We start from the raw sequence: 17,060 nt of genomic DNA on the forward strand, positions 1-17,060 counted from the left end.
TCTAGCTTTTAATAGTAGATTTTAAAATTACACTTCAGCTTTAATCAACCTGAAGACTATAAACAAAAAGCATGCAAGAGATTAACATGCTTTACTTTGCTTAGTTGGTTCGGAATGAATCGCAAATGGTCTTTTGCAGCAAAACTTGGCAATGGATCATATCAAACTTGTGCAAGACATATGTACTAGTGAATAAACCATCACTGATTATTTAGCATTTTTTAAGTGGAAAGGTTGGTAACCAGCTCAAACTTTGCATTTATATTTTAAAAAAAGAACAAGTTCTGCAAAATTAAATCTGCTCTAATGAGGTTTGCTTAGTTCTGCGGTCTTGTCTCTGCAGTCACACATCAGTTGGCTGCATTTCCGCCCCACACAGCTTATGTGCAAGTGCCGCCAGCATCACACCAATCATCTCTGCAATCAGTGCTTTTAATTAGGTTAATTAATTTGTATCAAGCCTCCTGGGGATGAGGTTCAGCGATGCTGACGAGGCAGACAAAACAGATCTTCCTTGGGCTCTAATGAAGACTCTCGCTGCTCCAGAATGACGGTGAATAATAAATCAGCAATCTTCAGGTAAGGGACACAGGTGGCAACTGCTTGGGTAATCAAATCCATTTAGAATGCAATGTGGGAGTAGCAAGTTTGTCAGCGCGCCAACAAAACCCAGCGCTGTGTCCAGAAATTCACATGGTGCACAGTTAAATACTGAGAGTCGGAACTTTCAAAGAGGAGCAGGAAAATTTATTACACACTGATGTTCAAAATAGACGGCGATTATGGCAATGCTTTCCGCAGCGCTGGAATCGAAGCTTGAATAACTAGTGATGTACATGCTCAACATTAACCATGACCATGTATTAAATTCTCTTTCATCAGTGTGCTTGAAATCAGCAGCTAACGATTATGGGATTCAAATTTGAATAAGAACATTAGAGCGCTGTGTGTCATCATTAGAGATTGTTCTTATTTGGCCAATTTGTGGCCGTCTTCTCTCAAGATAATGCCGGGTGAGGTTTGGTTCCAGTGGGTTTTGGCAGATATCCAACTACAAGATGCAGGGGGAATGGAACCAACAGCCAAGTCTAATCCCGTTGTCACAAAACAACTTTCAACAGGGGGTCAACGGATTGTATTAAAAACATATTTGTCTTCCCTTCTCCCCTTAATAATGTAAAACATATTAGTTTGGCTGAAATTAAGCTAATTAACGGCCGGCAGTTCCAGAGGGAAGGGCTGTCAGACATGCACAGCTCAGTTTATGTCAGATTTTAACAAACACTAGGCCAAACATAGAAACCAAAAGAAACCTTGGAGGTCAGAAGTGTAAGAACCTGACCTTCCATTCCTTGAATCCAGCAGCAGGGCAAGGATGTTTAAGATACTTTAGATAGGCACATGGTTTATCTTGGCATTATGTTCGTCTCAGATATTGTGAGCCAAAGGCCCATTCCTGTGCTGTACTTTTCTATGTTCTATGTGCTGGGGAAAATGGCCAGATGCACTTCACATCCACATCCACATCCTCAGTTTGAAGCCAGCACTGGCAAGCATTCAGACAGAGGCACCATTTATTTGAATAGGATTGAGTTCCTGTGGAAGGAGGCAAGAACAGGCAAGGAGTTTACTTACATTCAGTTTATAGTTTTTACATTCCTTACTAGTTTTTCAAGCATTGTTTAAACGTGTTGGTATGCTTAAAGCAAAATCTGTTTAAGGAGCTTTGAGTTCAGTCATCTAGAAACAGTTCCAAAATTACCGTCATGATATTCTGGGTCTTTAATAGTACCTACTTGCCTCATGGGCACTGAAGGACGATTGTCTGACCCTCTACAACAAAGAGCCAGCATGATCTAAACTGCCAGCACAAAACAGGTATGTTTTCATTATAGTTTTGTACCTTACTAATTTTTAATATTGTATTCAACTTTTGATTGTTCCTGTGATGGACGCAAAAAGACATAGGATAGTGACAAGAAAGATAGTCAAAAACATGCTCACGATAAAATTTATTTTAAAGGATAACTGTCATTTGGTCAAAATGTTCTTACTTGAAAGTACACGATCGATACCATATTGATAAAATTACATCTGAATACAATAACTTTTTGCTTAACTTTCATGCGACTTGGTTAATAGCCATCAACAGAAAGCTCATCATCCAAACTAAAGTATCTGTTCCCTCCCCCCATTAATTTATTACATTGACAACAATATTAAATGTTACAAAAATACATGGATTTGAAAAAACAATATTCCCAGAAAACAATTAAGAAAAGGGATTGCAGAACTCGTATTGCTTTTTGAAGATATGTCAACGTTTTCTCTTAAACTGGAATTTGTAAATAGCTGGAGAGTCCACCGTTTCTTTCTTTACTTTCACCTTCTTGGTCTTGTCCTGTGAAAAGATTATTCAAATTCAGGTAAAATTGATTAAAAGGTCCAACTTTACAAAATCCCCACAGGCCTTTTTGTTATATTAATATATATTTTAAACAAATCCAATCTGTTTAGCGAGTCTTTAAAATGAATAGCTTTAGTAGCAAACTATCTTAAGGTTGCCGTGACCTATCATTTCCAATACGAGTAGAAATTCAATTGATTTCATTCACAGCATGTACACAAACAGAATTATAGAGTTTTTAAGAAAAGCTGATGTAGTCTGTTGAGAAATCTGAACTATATTTTTGGAAGGGCTGGCTTTACACCAAACCAATGGATTATCTTTGATTCATAAAATTCCATACAGCAGGGGTAATTTTTTTTCTTGTACCGTAGCAGCAAATGACTAATTTCCCAGGTTAAGACAGGCATAAAAGAAGATACCCGACCATCAGGGCAGAAAAACATTCCAGAGTATCCAAGACCTACAATCCCCAAACTCTGGTCCTCCAAACACAATTAGCATTGTCAAATTTGGGCTCATTATAATGTTCCAATATTATCACTTGAATTGTCAAGTTTAACACAGTTGACTTGGGTAGTTGGAATGGATTGTTTTAGCAGTGCCATAGTCTCCTTAATGCATAGGGAAGATTCTTTGGTGTCAATGATCTAGTTAAATGCAAATTGATGGAGACAAGGCAAGTTTTATTATGCCCACTAAGACTCTATATAGGCAAAACAAAAACTAGAATATCCCAGCGGTACCGCACAGGATCACCTTTTTCATCGTCTTATAGTTTATAGCATTCACGCCAAGTGCTGATTTTGGCACACGGTCGGATCCACTTGTTCAGATATTACAAATACAGCAGAGCATTGGTCAAAAACACTTCCAAATCTTTCTCTTTTCATCCATGCCATGTGATTTTTTTTCAGTGAAAGGACGAGTTAGTTAGTGTAAATGGCCTGTCCCACTTGGACGACCTAATCCACGAGTTTAGAAGACCCTAGACGAGTTTAAAAAAATGTCAAGGTTGTGTTGACTCGCCGAAGGAAAGGACCTGCTACGACTATGTCTACGACCTCCTACGACTATGTCTACGACCTCCTACAACCCCCTCGACCTGTCTTCCACACCTAAGACCAACTACGACCAGCTACGAATTGAAAATGATCACATGATAAAATTATGTCAATTTTTGCACTTTTTTTCGCGGGCCAGTTACCGACCTACGACTAGCATCACGACCTACTACGACCTACCTACGAGTAAAAAGCATCCATTTTTTCCATGCCGACTTTTCTTTTTACTCATGGACATTTTTTATCAGGCTGGAAAAAACGCTGCGACCTACTTGAGGCCACGAGTACGCGGAGACCACTCACGAGCATGAGGAAGAGTTACAAAGACCTCCTGCAACCTCGTGGCGACCATGCTGCGAGTATGAGTCAAGGGCAAACTCGGCAGAGGTCGCCAGTTAGGTCGTGAAAGTGGGACAGGGGCTTAAGAAAGGAGGTATTATCCACTCAAGCTTCCAAGGTTGGCTGCAACTTATTTCAATCAATTTGAAAATTGTTAATTCTTATATATGTGGCCTTTGATTGAACAAACAATACAGTATCTTGCTTTGAAGATTATAGAAATAGTTAATTTGAAAAAGAAATCCACCAAATACTGTAAACTTATGTAGGCTGCACACTTACCATTAGGTCTGTTCGTGTCTGAATTTTCTGGGCTACTACAAACATTTTCTTCTCTCTCTCAATGTGTTGTTTCAGTAGGGAGTACTGATGTTTCCTCTGTCGAGCGAGTTTCTGAAAGGGCAAATTACAAATCATTGTGGCAAAGATAAATAGTCATTGCATCATTTACAAAGGGGTAAAGAGAGCTTGAAATAGGACTGATTTATGCTTCTTTGCATATTTGTCAAAAATATAGTTATAGTAGCAATTAATGAATGCTAGAATTAATGCTGGAATTACATTAGTGTTGCTTTTCACAGCAAACAAAGGGTATCAGCAACACCATCACGATGCTCTTCATAGCTGGAAGAATGACTGTGTACAGCTAAGAGCAACAGGTTTAAAGTGACAATTGAATTGGGCATTCCTTTGGAATTGAGACAGCTGGCCAACTGCACACACTAACTCCTGGTCCTGAACAGGAGGATCCACTTAACAATTAAACGGCAGAGAGTTGAGGTTGTAGCCCAGTCCATCACTCAGACACGACTCCCCACCGTCAACTCTATCTACACTACACACTGCCCCAGGAAAGCAGCAAACATAATCCAAAACCATTGACCAATCCAATGACCCTGGTCATTCTCTCCTCTCCCATCGTTTGTCCAGCAGAAGTTGTAAATCTTTAAAGCAAGTAGCACTAGATTCTGGACCAGCTTCATCCCCCGTTATCTGACTATGGAATGGTCCCCCTATAGGTTAGAGGGTAGTCCCGTCTTCCAACACACCATCATTGTGGACTCTCAACTTTTTCTCTGTAGCTAACGCTACAATACTATAAGCTAGGGTACTGTCTGATTCACTTTACCCCATTGCAGACACTGGACTTTGTCCATGGAACTAGTGCACTACAACACTGAGAACTATAACCCGCACGCTATATTTCCCTTCCCTCCACCTGCTGTAATTGAGTTTGAACTGATGGTATTTACGTATAGTATTACCCGATGTGGCATCAAGATGGCATGCAAAACAATGCTTTTTATTGTACCTCGGTGCATGTGACTATAATAAACCTAAACCTATATTTTGTACTTGGGTATTATTTTCTTTGCACTAGTTATTGTACTTGTGTCTGGATTGGTAGTATGATCTGATTTAGTTGGATAGCATACAAACATTTTTCACTGTACCTCAGTACAGGTGACAATAATAAACTAAACCAAACCAATTATCTTTCTAAAACATTAGAACGCCAGGGGAATTCCTCTCATTTTATTAAAGCAAAATTTACTATAAATTAGATTTCTCATTACCTTCAGAGCACTGGGATGAGTGGCTCCTTTAATTTTCTCCTTTCGTAACGTTTCAATGGTTGGTCGGTTATATACTCGGCCCACCAACTCTGGTAAAGTATTGAGGTGCTTTGCCAAGTTAAATTCCTTCACTGTTCACAAATTTAAATGGGAGAATTTAGCAACTATTATGATAGAAAGGAAATAATTACAGTGAACTGAAAATGAGTCAAAGCATATCACTTCACAAGCAACTTCAATAGTATGTTTTAAAATTAGTTTTATCAAGACTAGAATGGTGCAAAACAAATTCAAGTATGATTGTAATTTCTGTTAAGTATCTCAACTAGAGTAGCAATGCTACTATTACAATGTTACTGTTACAGAGGGATGTAGTATGTTAGATGAAAAAGAGGGAAGCAAAGGCAATGTGTGGCTTTTAAAAGCAAAAATAATATTAGACACTCAGTAAATGTCAGTAAACTTCAATCGTCATACAAAAGGAACAACATACCCGGATATTTGGGGCATTAAAAATATAGTCAAGGTAAACTGACATATCGCTGGGACTCAATGGTATCCACGTCAGAATTTTAAAGGATGTAGGTGAAGAAACTGCAGGTATTTGAATATATCTGCAGATCATGCTTCAAGTCAGGATTTTACAAAGAATTAGAAAATTACAGCCAAAGCTTGGATAAAAAAGCCAATGATTCAATAGTTCGTCATTATAGATCTGCAGATTATACCTCTTGTCTCCACACTAGGGGCAATTTAAAATGGCCAATTAACCTACTAATCTCCAATGGGAGATCCTCAGAGAGTATCTGCAGGAAACTCACACAGCCACAAGAAGAATGTGTAAACTCCAGGTCAGTCTTGAACCCGACTTGTTGGGGCCGTGACCCAGCTGTATTAGCATTGCCACTGTGTTGACCACCATAAACCTTGCACATTTTCCAGTCAACTGATTTGATCTGTCATTTGAACAGGTAGGTAGATAGGAAACGTTTAGAGTGATACGAGTCAAACACAGGTAAATGGAACAAGCGTAGATGAGAATCTTGGTTGGCCCAGCCAAGTTGGGTTGAAGGACCTATTTTCATATCAAGACTCTGTGACTATCTATTCTGTTCAAAACACTTACTTTTGAGCAATAAATGGCAATTTTTACTTTAATGAATAATATTCCCTCAAAGTATTTTGAATTTGAGTATTTCAAAGTAGAATTAGGATATTAAACGCAACAGAATAAAATAGAAATAATCCAAAAATTATACTCGATTTAATAAAGTGTTCCTCTACAATTAAGGTAAATCATTACCATATTCTAGAAACAAATTGTAAAAATCATGCACAGAATACAGCACCTTCCTTTTTAGATTTGCAGAAAAAGATGTGCTTGTTTCGGGACTTTCCATCAGCATCTAAAAAGTGAAGTTCAGACTTGAGCCGTTCGATTTTCTGTAAATAGAAAAGTTACAAACACAAATAAAGATATCAACTAATAACATTGAATAGTCTCAATACAACTTCTACTATTTTATTCATCAATATTTGTTCCAAATATTTGAAATGTGCAAATTTGTAGTCAGTTTTGGAGATCAGTCAAAGCCATATTAATTGTCTATTTCAAATATCCTTTGGTAAACTTTATGCTCAAGTAGTATGATCAATGGTTTGATGTGATGGTGCCTGTTAATTCTGATGGGGCAACATTAAGAAAAATATTATATGGAATCAAAAGGCATGGAAAAATACAAAGTGCTGGTCATGAAGCATCCACGGAGGGAATAGATAGGTGATGTTTCGAATCTGGACTCTTCTTCAAATTGATTGTAGTAGAGGAGAGAATGCTGGAAGAGAGACGAGAGCAGGACAAAGCCTGGTGAGTGATAGGTGGATACTGAGGAGGTTCTGATTTGCAGATAGGTGGACAAAGGCTAGAGATGAAATGGAGACAAAGGGTCTCAGATAAGGTAAGAAGATTGAAATGTAAAGCCAAAGGGAAGGATATCAGTGGAGGAGGACAAGGTTTCTTGTGTCTGCCTGAAAATGTTTACGCAAGTAATAAATAAGCAGACAGCGTTTTAAACACAAAAATCAAATATTTTCTAACAGACTCTGCAAAGTGCGAAAATGCAGAAGCCTCAGAAGATGGGCTCGTACCAAATTTACCGGGTTCCATCATTTATTACAAGGAATGTCGATTAAGTGTTTCTTCAGTAATAATCTACCTTCTTCAATTTAGCAGCTAATTCATTATCGGCGCCCTCTACTGGTGCAATGCAGCTTTCATAAAATCTTTCCATTCTTAACATTTTAATTATAACTTTCCAACAGCCTTTTAATTTGGGAATTGTTTCTTTAAATTGGAAAATTCCACTTGTCACACCAATATTTAAGAAAAGAAAGAAAAGGAAACCAGGGAATTATAGGCCAGTTAGCCTAACATCTGCTGTTGGATAATTATTAGTGTCTATAATTAGTAGTAGAAGGATGTACAACTTGAAAATTCCCAGTTGACCAAGGCAGAGATGGTATAGATGTAAAGACTACATCTTGGTTGTCGAAAAATAATCACATTTTATTTTGAAGAGGTGACTGAAGTCAGTGTAATCATTTACAATAACTTCCAGGAGACTTTTCAGTCTCTCATAGGACCATTAGCTAAAGTTGGAATGTCCAAAAATGGAATGTACTTTATTAACCAGGGTTGGAAACAGCAAGGTTATCTCTGAAAGGATGCAAGAGTTGCAAATCATGTCCTTTCACCTCTTCCCTTCCTGTCACACATCTTTCCAGGTGTAGAATGATGCATTTGCACTTCTACAATCTATCGTCCTGTTCACAATGTGGTTTCCACGACATTGGAAAAACCAAGTGTGGAATCGGCGATTATTTTTTGGAACCCATATGTTCAGTCCGCAGGAGTGACCCAGAACTTCCCGTTGCCTAACATTAACTCCCCAATGCACTTGTGGCTTTCTGCAGTTGAAACGAGGCAGCATACAGGTTTGCGCTACTGCAACTCTTCGCTTGTCGAGTGCATTCGCTTTCGGTACACTGGCAGTTATGGCATCAGTCCGGGTATTGAGTATGTTATGTTACAGTTGTACAAGATGTCGGTGAGGCGGCATTTGGAGTATTGTGTTCAGTTTTAGTCACCCTGCTATAGGAAAGATGTTGTTCAGCTGAAAAGAGTGCACAAAATATTTACAAGGACTGAGCTATAGGGGGAGGTTGGGTAGGCTAGGACTATATCCCTTGGAGTGCAGGAGGACGAGGGGTGATCTTAGAGTTGTATAAGATCATGAGGGGAACAGTCTTTCACCCAGAGTGGAGGAATCAAGAAACAGGGAACATAAATTTAAGATGAGAGGGCAACATTTTGACAGGAACCTGAAGGGCAAATTTTTCTACAGAGGGTGGCTGGTATATGGAACAAGCTGCCAGAGGTAGTTGAGGCAGGTGCTAGGACATTTAAAATACATTTGGACAGGTACAAAGATAGGAACAGTTTAGAAGGATATGGGCCAAATGCAGGAAGGGGGCTCTGGTGTAGATAGGGCATCTTGTTTGGCATAGACAAGTTGGGCCGATAGCCGTTTCCCTGCTGAATGACTCTTAACTTTTCTTTCTTTCTTCCTAAGTTCTGTCAAAGGGTCTCAGACAAGAAACATTAATTGTTTCTCTTTTCACAGAGGCTACCTGACTTGCTGAATGTTTCCAGCATTTTGTTGGGTCTCATTCATTCTTTCAGCACAGTGAAAAATTCAACTGAAGATGTTTTGGTGCCATCTTGTGGACATTCCATCACTACTGCAACTAATGAAATATTTTCTGAAAGGAATTTTGTAATGAGAAACAGCAGTCGACGATTAATTAACCATCTCTACGATGGCCATAATAAGTATGAGACGGAAGTTATGATTTCCTCTTCTCTTCAAAAAACAAATTCTACAATCACAAATATCAAAAAATATCTATGCTGATAAACACTTTGGTATATTTCTCTTTAAAATTCAGAGACAGATCCTAATCGATTGAAGGCGGGGGCATTCTTGGAAAATTCTTGTCAAAGCATCAATATAACAAAAATTTGAGTTCACCTTTGCCTCCATAGCACGTTTCGTTTCCACATATTTAATATCCTGTGTTCTCATAATCTTCAGCTGCTCCTCTGTTACTTCATCTCTAGACTGCTTGATGATGTGAACTCCATCCTAAACACAAAGGAAACAACTAAAAATATGAACAGAAGCAATCTGGAACATTTGCCCAAAGATTTCTAGAACAGATGGGATTGCTTTCAGTCAAGAAGAAAATTACTTTTATGAGTGCAAGTAGACATAAACTGGAACTAATATGTAGCCTGGCCAATTAAATAAAATATATGCAACAAATGAAGGGAAAGATTTTAGAGGCTTTGTGATGAAACACAGAAAATGTACTAGCACAGCTTAGACACAAAAAGGCAGAAATTTGGCATCAATCGCAAACAATAAATAGGAATTGTACAATCAGTCGCAGTATTCCCATCCCAATATTCAATTTAAGTGAGAACAATTCAATGCAGCGAGTAGCTGATGATGTAACATCTCTTTGATCCTGAACACAGATAAGTTTCTAATTCCGGTTGTTTTTAATAAGGAAACAATGCTTTTACAAACCATTCCATTTTAAGGCAGTCATAATATCCAAGACAAAGGGAAATTGGCAGATCAAATGAGTAACCTTTATAGCTTACAGTCTATCAATGGGAGTAAGAATAACCACTGAGACAGATTATTTGCTCAAAGATATGTTAGGAAATGTACTTTCTGCTCTTCAGAGGTAGGTTGCTTTGCATTTTCTATCAAAATTACTTAAAATTATGGTATCAAAATGCCTCAAATGCTTACTCACATTTTCAACATTCAATTCGAGTAATCAATTGAAAAGACAAATTGTATGCCAAAGCAGAGTATTGCAGAAGCTGGTAATCTGAAATAAAGACTGAAAATGCTGAAAAGCACTCAGCAGATCAGACAGAAGCTAAAAAGGGAGAAACAAATTTATAATTTCAGGTTGAAGACCTTTGCTACAAAAAAAGAAGCATTAGATGTTTTGTTGTAATTATGCAGGTCCTTGATGCACCTGCATTATACCATGTTCTCACTACTGTAAGGGTTACATCTTTGAGGGACTGCTATTTTAAAAAAGTGCTTTTTTTTGGATGAAGTGGCTGATTCCATGATTGAAGATTGAAGAGATTGGGCCCATAATCCCATTGTTCAGGTGGTTCAGAAGTTATTTTATTGACACAAATAATTCTCAGTACTTGGTAGTACGGATGATACAAAGATAGGTGGAGGGGCAGGTAGTGTAGAGAAAGTAGGGACTCTGCAGGACTTGGAAAGGTTGGGAGAGTGGACAGAGAAGTGGCAAATGATATACTGCCACTGTCAAAGTGTGGAGTCATGCATTTTGGTAGTAAGAATAAAGGTGTAGACTATTTTCTAAATGGGAAGAGAATTTAGAAATCAGAGGTGCAAAGGGACTTGGGAGTGCTGGCGTAGGATTCCCAAAAAGTTAAATTGCAAGCCAAATCGGCAGTAAGCACAATGCTGGCATTTGTTTCGAGAGGACTAGAATACAAAAACAGGAATGTAATGCTGAGGCTTTACAAGGTGCTGTCCAGACCATATTGTGAGTAATTTTGGACTCCCATGGGGACTCCTATGGGGTGAAGGCAGGAGAATGGGGTTCAGAGGGAAAGATAGATCAGCCATGGTTGAATGGGGTAGTAGTATTGATGGGTCGAATAGCCTAATTCTGCTCCTATCACATGAACATTGCAGATGCTACAACATACATCCTTGAATGGGGTATTTGAAGTCATGGCAATCTTAGAAAATACAGACAGCCAGTTGGTAGTGAGGCATAGGTATTTGCTCATAGAAAGGATTGCAAATATTTGAAATTGTCTACCACAGAGGATTGTAGATGCTCAGCTATTAAGCAGATACTAGAATTCTGAATAATATAAAACGGTATAATTGCCCAGGATATCAAGCAGCTTGTGATATGATGTTTACAGATGTCTGGCAGTGTGGGGTCAGGGATCATGAGCACCACCAACCTCAAATTGGTCTCTGCTGGGTTAACATCCATTCATACACATAGAAATAGACTTGGGGAGCATCTCTGGAGAGAAGGAATGGGTGACGTTTAGGGTTTAGAGCCTTCTTCATGCTGATTAATTGATTTTTGCAAGAAACATTTGGAAATGCATAAAGTTAGAGGAACATCCGACACTTTGTCTGGTTGTATCTGGATAGGAGAGGATGTCCCAAGTGGTTCATTTGGTTCAAAGGCAAGATCATTTTGTTGGCCATCTAGGGTCCATATTATTATTTAGAGATAAAATGTGGAAAAGGACTCTTCTCCCCATCTCTTTTGCACAAATCAAACTTTCAGTACCTTAAAAATCTCACCTGGAGTTTATTGCTGGTCATTCGAAAGTAAAATTCATCTGGATTTTTATCTAATGCCTTTTGGCGTAGTGCCTTTAGGACATTTTGTTTGCGATGGTAGTTTCTGAAAAGCACAATAATAAATTATCAAGATTACATAGAGGACAAGTTGGAATTACCAAATAAATGTTTCATGAAATATCTATCTTAAATATTTAGATACTATCAAGAACCTTAGAAAGTCACATTCTTATACAGAACCAGCAGGAACTCAATGAGCCAAATACATTTCTCTGGTTCAGTGCCAGAGACCTGCGTTCAATCTTGACTTTGGGTGCTGTCTGTGTGGAGTTTGCAATTTCTCCCTGTGACTATGTTGGCTTTTTCCAGGCACTCCAGTTTCCTCCCATATCCCAAAGATATGTAGGTTAATCGGCCTCTAAATTACCCCCATTGTGTAGGAAGTGGATGAGAAAGTGGGATAACTTAGAACTAGTGTGAATAGGTGATTGATGGTCGGGTTGGACTTGGTGGGTCGAAGGGCCTGTTTCTGTACTGTATCTCTAAACTAAATCACACAATGATTACATTGACAACATTTGAGACATTTGGACAAGTACATGAATAGGGACAGAGCTTGAGCTAAATGTGGGCAGATGCCACTAGCGTAGATGGGGCATCATGCTCGACATGGACCGACAGCCCTGTTTCCAAGCTGTACGACTCTCCTGCGGATAATAATTGCATAGTAAACAAAAATAAGAGAAAATTACACTCATCCTTCTTTGATAAAAGCCCAAACAAATCAGTCAAAAAGAATAATGCACATCTTACCACAGCACTGAGTAACTTGCAAAGGAACTAGGATACAACATGTAGACAAAGATATCCAAATATTGAATTTTAAAGTCTTGCAAAGTAAAAACTATGACAATGAAAATGGCAATGCAGGAAAATTAGATCATGCAGTACCCATAGAGAAAGAGTGAGTTAACATTTCAGTTCTTCATGATAACTTCCAGAAGAGGAGTGGAGAGAACTACAGGAGTGTCTAAGGTTGTCCAAATGTTGCAGTGCTTTCTGAGTCTTCAATTTAATGGTGGAATGAGGGTAGTTAGAGAGAACACATAAGAAAATCTGTGCTGAGACGTCTGCTTTTGTGATAGATACAAATGACCTAGACGTAAATGTAGACAGATTTCAGACAGTGGGGAATGCTGCCAAAAGATAGGCAAGGCAAGGCAACTTTATTTATATAGCACATTTCATACACGAGGCAGACTCAAAGTGCTTCACATAAAAACATGTCATACAATAAAATGAAATAATAAAATGAAATAAAATAGAAGAATTAAAAGAAAAGAAAAGCAAAATTAAAAATGCATTATAAAAAGTGCAAAAATTAAAAGTGCAATGTAGTTAAGATTTAGCTGAAAGCTAAAGTAAACATAAAAGTTTTCAGTCTTGTTTTAAAAGTGGTCAAAGTTGAGGCAAGTCTTAAATCTTCAGGAAGTTTATTCCAGCTGTTTGTTGCATAGTAACTAAATCCTGCTTTCCCATGTTTTGTATTTACTCTGGGAATCACTAACAGATTGGTTTCAGAAGATCTTAGCGGTCTAGAAGGCTTATATAGTGGAAGCATGTCAGTGATATACTTTGGTCCTAAACCATGTAGTGGGATGTATATCAGCTGGAGAAATGGGCAGAGAAATGACTGATGGAGTTTAACCCAGGTAAGCGCAAGGTGCTTTGGGATGCTGCATGCAAGGAGAGAGTTTACAGTTAATGGCAGTACCCTTAACAGCATTGATATGCATGGGGATCTTGGAGTCTTGGAGTCCAGGTTCATAGCGCACTGAAGGTGGCAGCACAAGGGGCATTGAATATAAGAGTCAGGAAGTCATGATGCAGCTCTATTAGACCTTGGATAGCTTGCATTTGGAGTATTGCATACAGTTCTAGTCACCCCATTACATGAACAATGCAGAGGCTTTGGAGAGGGTACGAGATTTACCAGAATTATGCCTGGATTAGAAGGTATCTGCTACAGCTACAAGGAGAGGTTGAATAGATTGGGATTGTTTTCTCTTGGTCATCGGAGATTATGGGGAGATTTGGTAGAAGCATATAATAAATGTATATAAAATTATGAGAGGCAAAAGATGCTGCCTGAGCTGCTATGTATTTCCAGCACTTCCTATTTTTATTCCACGTTTTCAGCATCTGTATGTTAATTTTTTTTTAAATTATGACAAATAATTCACACCAAATGCTTTGGCTTTATGGTTCACGAGGCACTCACTGTGCACGGATCTGGTAATCTTTCTTCTTCTCCAAAAAGCCCAGTTGTTTTCGAGATCCAAGCTGTAAAAATACGGAAAAAGTATGTTACCAGAAAATATAGAAATGTTTGTAAAATTGTGAAATTCTATGGTTTTGGAAGTACATACAATTGAAATGATACACTCTCTTATAACTTGGCATGGTATAATGGTATTATTCATGAGATATAATTGCACTGATAAAATTGGATTATTTGCCTAACTGTAAACATAATTGTTGATTAATCAGTAAAATGTCCAGTTCGCAGTGCTTGTGAAAATCATGTTGACCAACTTAAAAATTAAAAAAACATTATTATACATGGATGATGCCAAACATAAGAGGTAGGCATTTACATCCATGGTGAATATAATTTGTACAAAGCAAATGTCCAAAGAAGTGGCAGAGATTGATGAATGAAGTTCAAGAATTACCTCCCGTCTATATAATCACATTTATTACAGGTTGGTAAATAGACTTCTGCTTTAATTCATCGATTATAGGAAAACATCTCATTTACCATTTGCATCAAACAGACTTGGGTCATTTAAGGCTGTGCACAGCTGTTAATTTTACAAACACTCTGAGCAGTTAAAGATTTGAATATTATATTATATCCACAACAGACATTCGACTTCTCAGTGCTAAGTATGCGTGCACGCCTATGTGCGTGTGTTTACTTAATTTCACTCGAAAAGAATAAAGAATAATAGATGTAAAGTGCCTTTCACATCACTTTCAAAATATCTTAGAGCACTTTATGATTTATTTCTGACGTCCCAGACTTGAAATGTAGGGAACACAGCAGCCAATGTACACACAACAAGCTGCTACAATAGCAGCGAGATAACGAGGAAATAATCTTCTTTCAAATAAATATGGTCAGAAAATCTATGAAATTGTTTGTGCACTTCTGTCATGGGAACTTTTACAAGATCCTAGGTTAAGATTTTAAACTTAAATGTTTACAATAATCTGGATCAGTAGATGGGACCATATTTTAATGTCTTGGCTAAAAGATGACACAATCAACACTGCAACCTCTCAATCATGTATAGAATAATGAGCTGTACCACTGGGCAAGAGTGATCTTTACACTTCCAAAACAATCATCAATAGTAATTGCCAATGTTATCAGAAAAAGACACAGTGCTGGAGTAACTCAGCGGGTCAGGCAGCATCTCCGGAGAACATGGATCGGTGATGTTTCCAGTCGGGATCCTTCAGCAAAGGGAAGATGTATAGGGACGGGTGTTACATCACTTACGGTTGCGGGGGAAAGTCCCTGGGAAGCAGATGGTTTGGGTGGGATGGAATGAGTGAAACAAGAAGTTGCAGAGGGAGCAGTCTGTGCGTTAGGTGAAAATGGGATGATATGATTGATGGTGGAATCTTATTTGAGTTCACAGAAATGTCGGAGGGTGATGTGTTGAATGTGGAGGCTGTGGCGTGAAAGACGAGGACCAGGGGAACTCTATCCTTGTTTCATCTGGGGGGGGAGAATGAAAGCAGAACTAATGGACAGGGAGGAGGTGTGGGTGAGGGATCGATCTATGACAGCCGGGGGGGGGGGGGGGGGGGGGGGGGGGGGGGGGGGGGGGATGGGGGGGGGTATGGGGGGGGGGGGGAAAAAAGGGGGGATTGGTGGGGGGTGTGTGGGTGTGGGGGGGTGGGGGTTGGTGTGTGGGGGGGTGTGGGGGGGGGGCGCAACGTTACAAATACTTGGGATCAGAGTGGTGGAGAGGAGGAAATTGAATGTTGGGGGATATCATCTTTGCAAGAGGCAGAATTGGAGGAAGTGTTCACCAGAGAGGCTTCCTGACATTCTGAGTTAGTCCAGCATTTTGTCTTTTTTTTGGTAATCCAGCACCTGTAGACCCTTGTGCCCACCAATGTTACCAGGACTGGAGGGGTTACCTTATAGACGCAAGATAAATCAAAAAGCACATGGCCAGTCTCTTTCTTAGGATAGGGCACTAAATCTAAAGGAAATAGATTTACGGTCAGAGTGGAAGATTTAAACGGGGATTGAGGGACAAATATGTCTTACAAGAGGGTAGTGGGTATGTGGTACAAGATGCTAGAGGAAGTGGTAATGCAGGGTTTTTTTTTAATGGACAGGTACGTGGATAGGAAAGATATTATTAGAGAATAAGATCTGACTCAATAACTGAATGTACTGAGCTACTCGGTGTCCAAGGTGCCCAGACCTTCCAATGGTTGAGGGGCTGCTGAGATTTTGGGTTCAGGACCCTAAAGAGTAAAGGAGACGAGGGCTGATGAGAGAGGCAGGTGGCGGTAGGGGAAAGATCTCCCCCCGTGGACAGCGCCACAAGCCTCCTCCTCCTCCTCCTGCTGCTGCTGCCGCCGCCGCCACGTCCTGCCCGGGCACCGGGAGCACTGGGTGGACGATGGGCTGGGTCCCGGGCCGGCTCGGCTCGCTGAAGACGCAGCCATTGCCTATTCGGCTCCTTGCCCGGTGCCTCCCTCTCATTCTTCCCTTTCCCTTTCCCATCCCCGTCCCCGTCCCCACCTGGCTCCGCTCCTGGTGGTCCCGCTGCACCGATTTCTGCGCCTTGCGAAAGGCGGCCGCCATCTTGAGCCGGTCTCCAGGAACAGCCGGCACCTTTCCGGGTCAGGGGTTAAGGATGACCGGCTCTCCAGCGCCCCCGCGTGTTGGCGGCCCGGTACTGCACGCGCTGCGCCCCAACGGGGGGGGGGGGAGAAGGAGGGGCCCAGGAGCAAGATCTTTGCCCAGGAGGCTTGGACCCAAAGATACGACCAAAGATACTAGAGGAGCTAGTATCTTTGGCTTTGACCCGCTGAAGGTCCAATTCAGCATCTGTGAGGAGGGAGACAGACACTAAATGCTGGAGTAACTCAGCGGGACAGGCAGCATCTCTGGAGACTAGGA

The 17,060-nt window shown here is 39.9% G+C and overlaps 1 protein-coding gene and 1 long non-coding RNA gene across 2 annotated transcripts; one reads left to right on the forward strand and one right to left on the reverse strand.

Annotated features, from left to right (window-relative positions):
* Positions 1-1,995: 1,995 nt before the first annotated feature.
* utp11 (UTP11 small subunit processome component) lies at positions 1,996-16,814 on the reverse strand. Its single transcript, XM_033045330.1, has 8 exons — positions 16,680-16,814; positions 14,127-14,188; positions 11,846-11,948; positions 9,479-9,592; positions 6,737-6,830; positions 5,388-5,518; positions 4,093-4,203; positions 1,996-2,401 (listed from the first exon to the last, which is right to left on the reverse strand). Exons 1-8 carry the CDS (start codon positions 16,740-16,742, stop codon positions 2,318-2,320), a joined length of 762 nt encoding a protein of 253 aa, XP_032901221.1. The 5' UTR covers positions 16,743-16,814; the 3' UTR covers positions 1,996-2,317.
* LOC116988532 lies at positions 2,674-4,178 on the forward strand. The gene is made up of 2 exons (XR_004415977.1): positions 2,674-3,356; positions 3,898-4,178. It is a non-coding gene; the product is annotated as an uncharacterized LOC116988532 (long non-coding RNA).
* Positions 16,815-17,060: the final 246 nt, after the last annotated feature.

This window comes from Amblyraja radiata, chromosome 27 (genome assembly GCF_010909765.2).
Source record: "Amblyraja radiata isolate CabotCenter1 chromosome 27, sAmbRad1.1.pri, whole genome shotgun sequence".
NCBI classification, from domain to species: Eukaryota; Metazoa; Chordata; class Chondrichthyes; order Rajiformes; family Rajidae; genus Amblyraja; species Amblyraja radiata.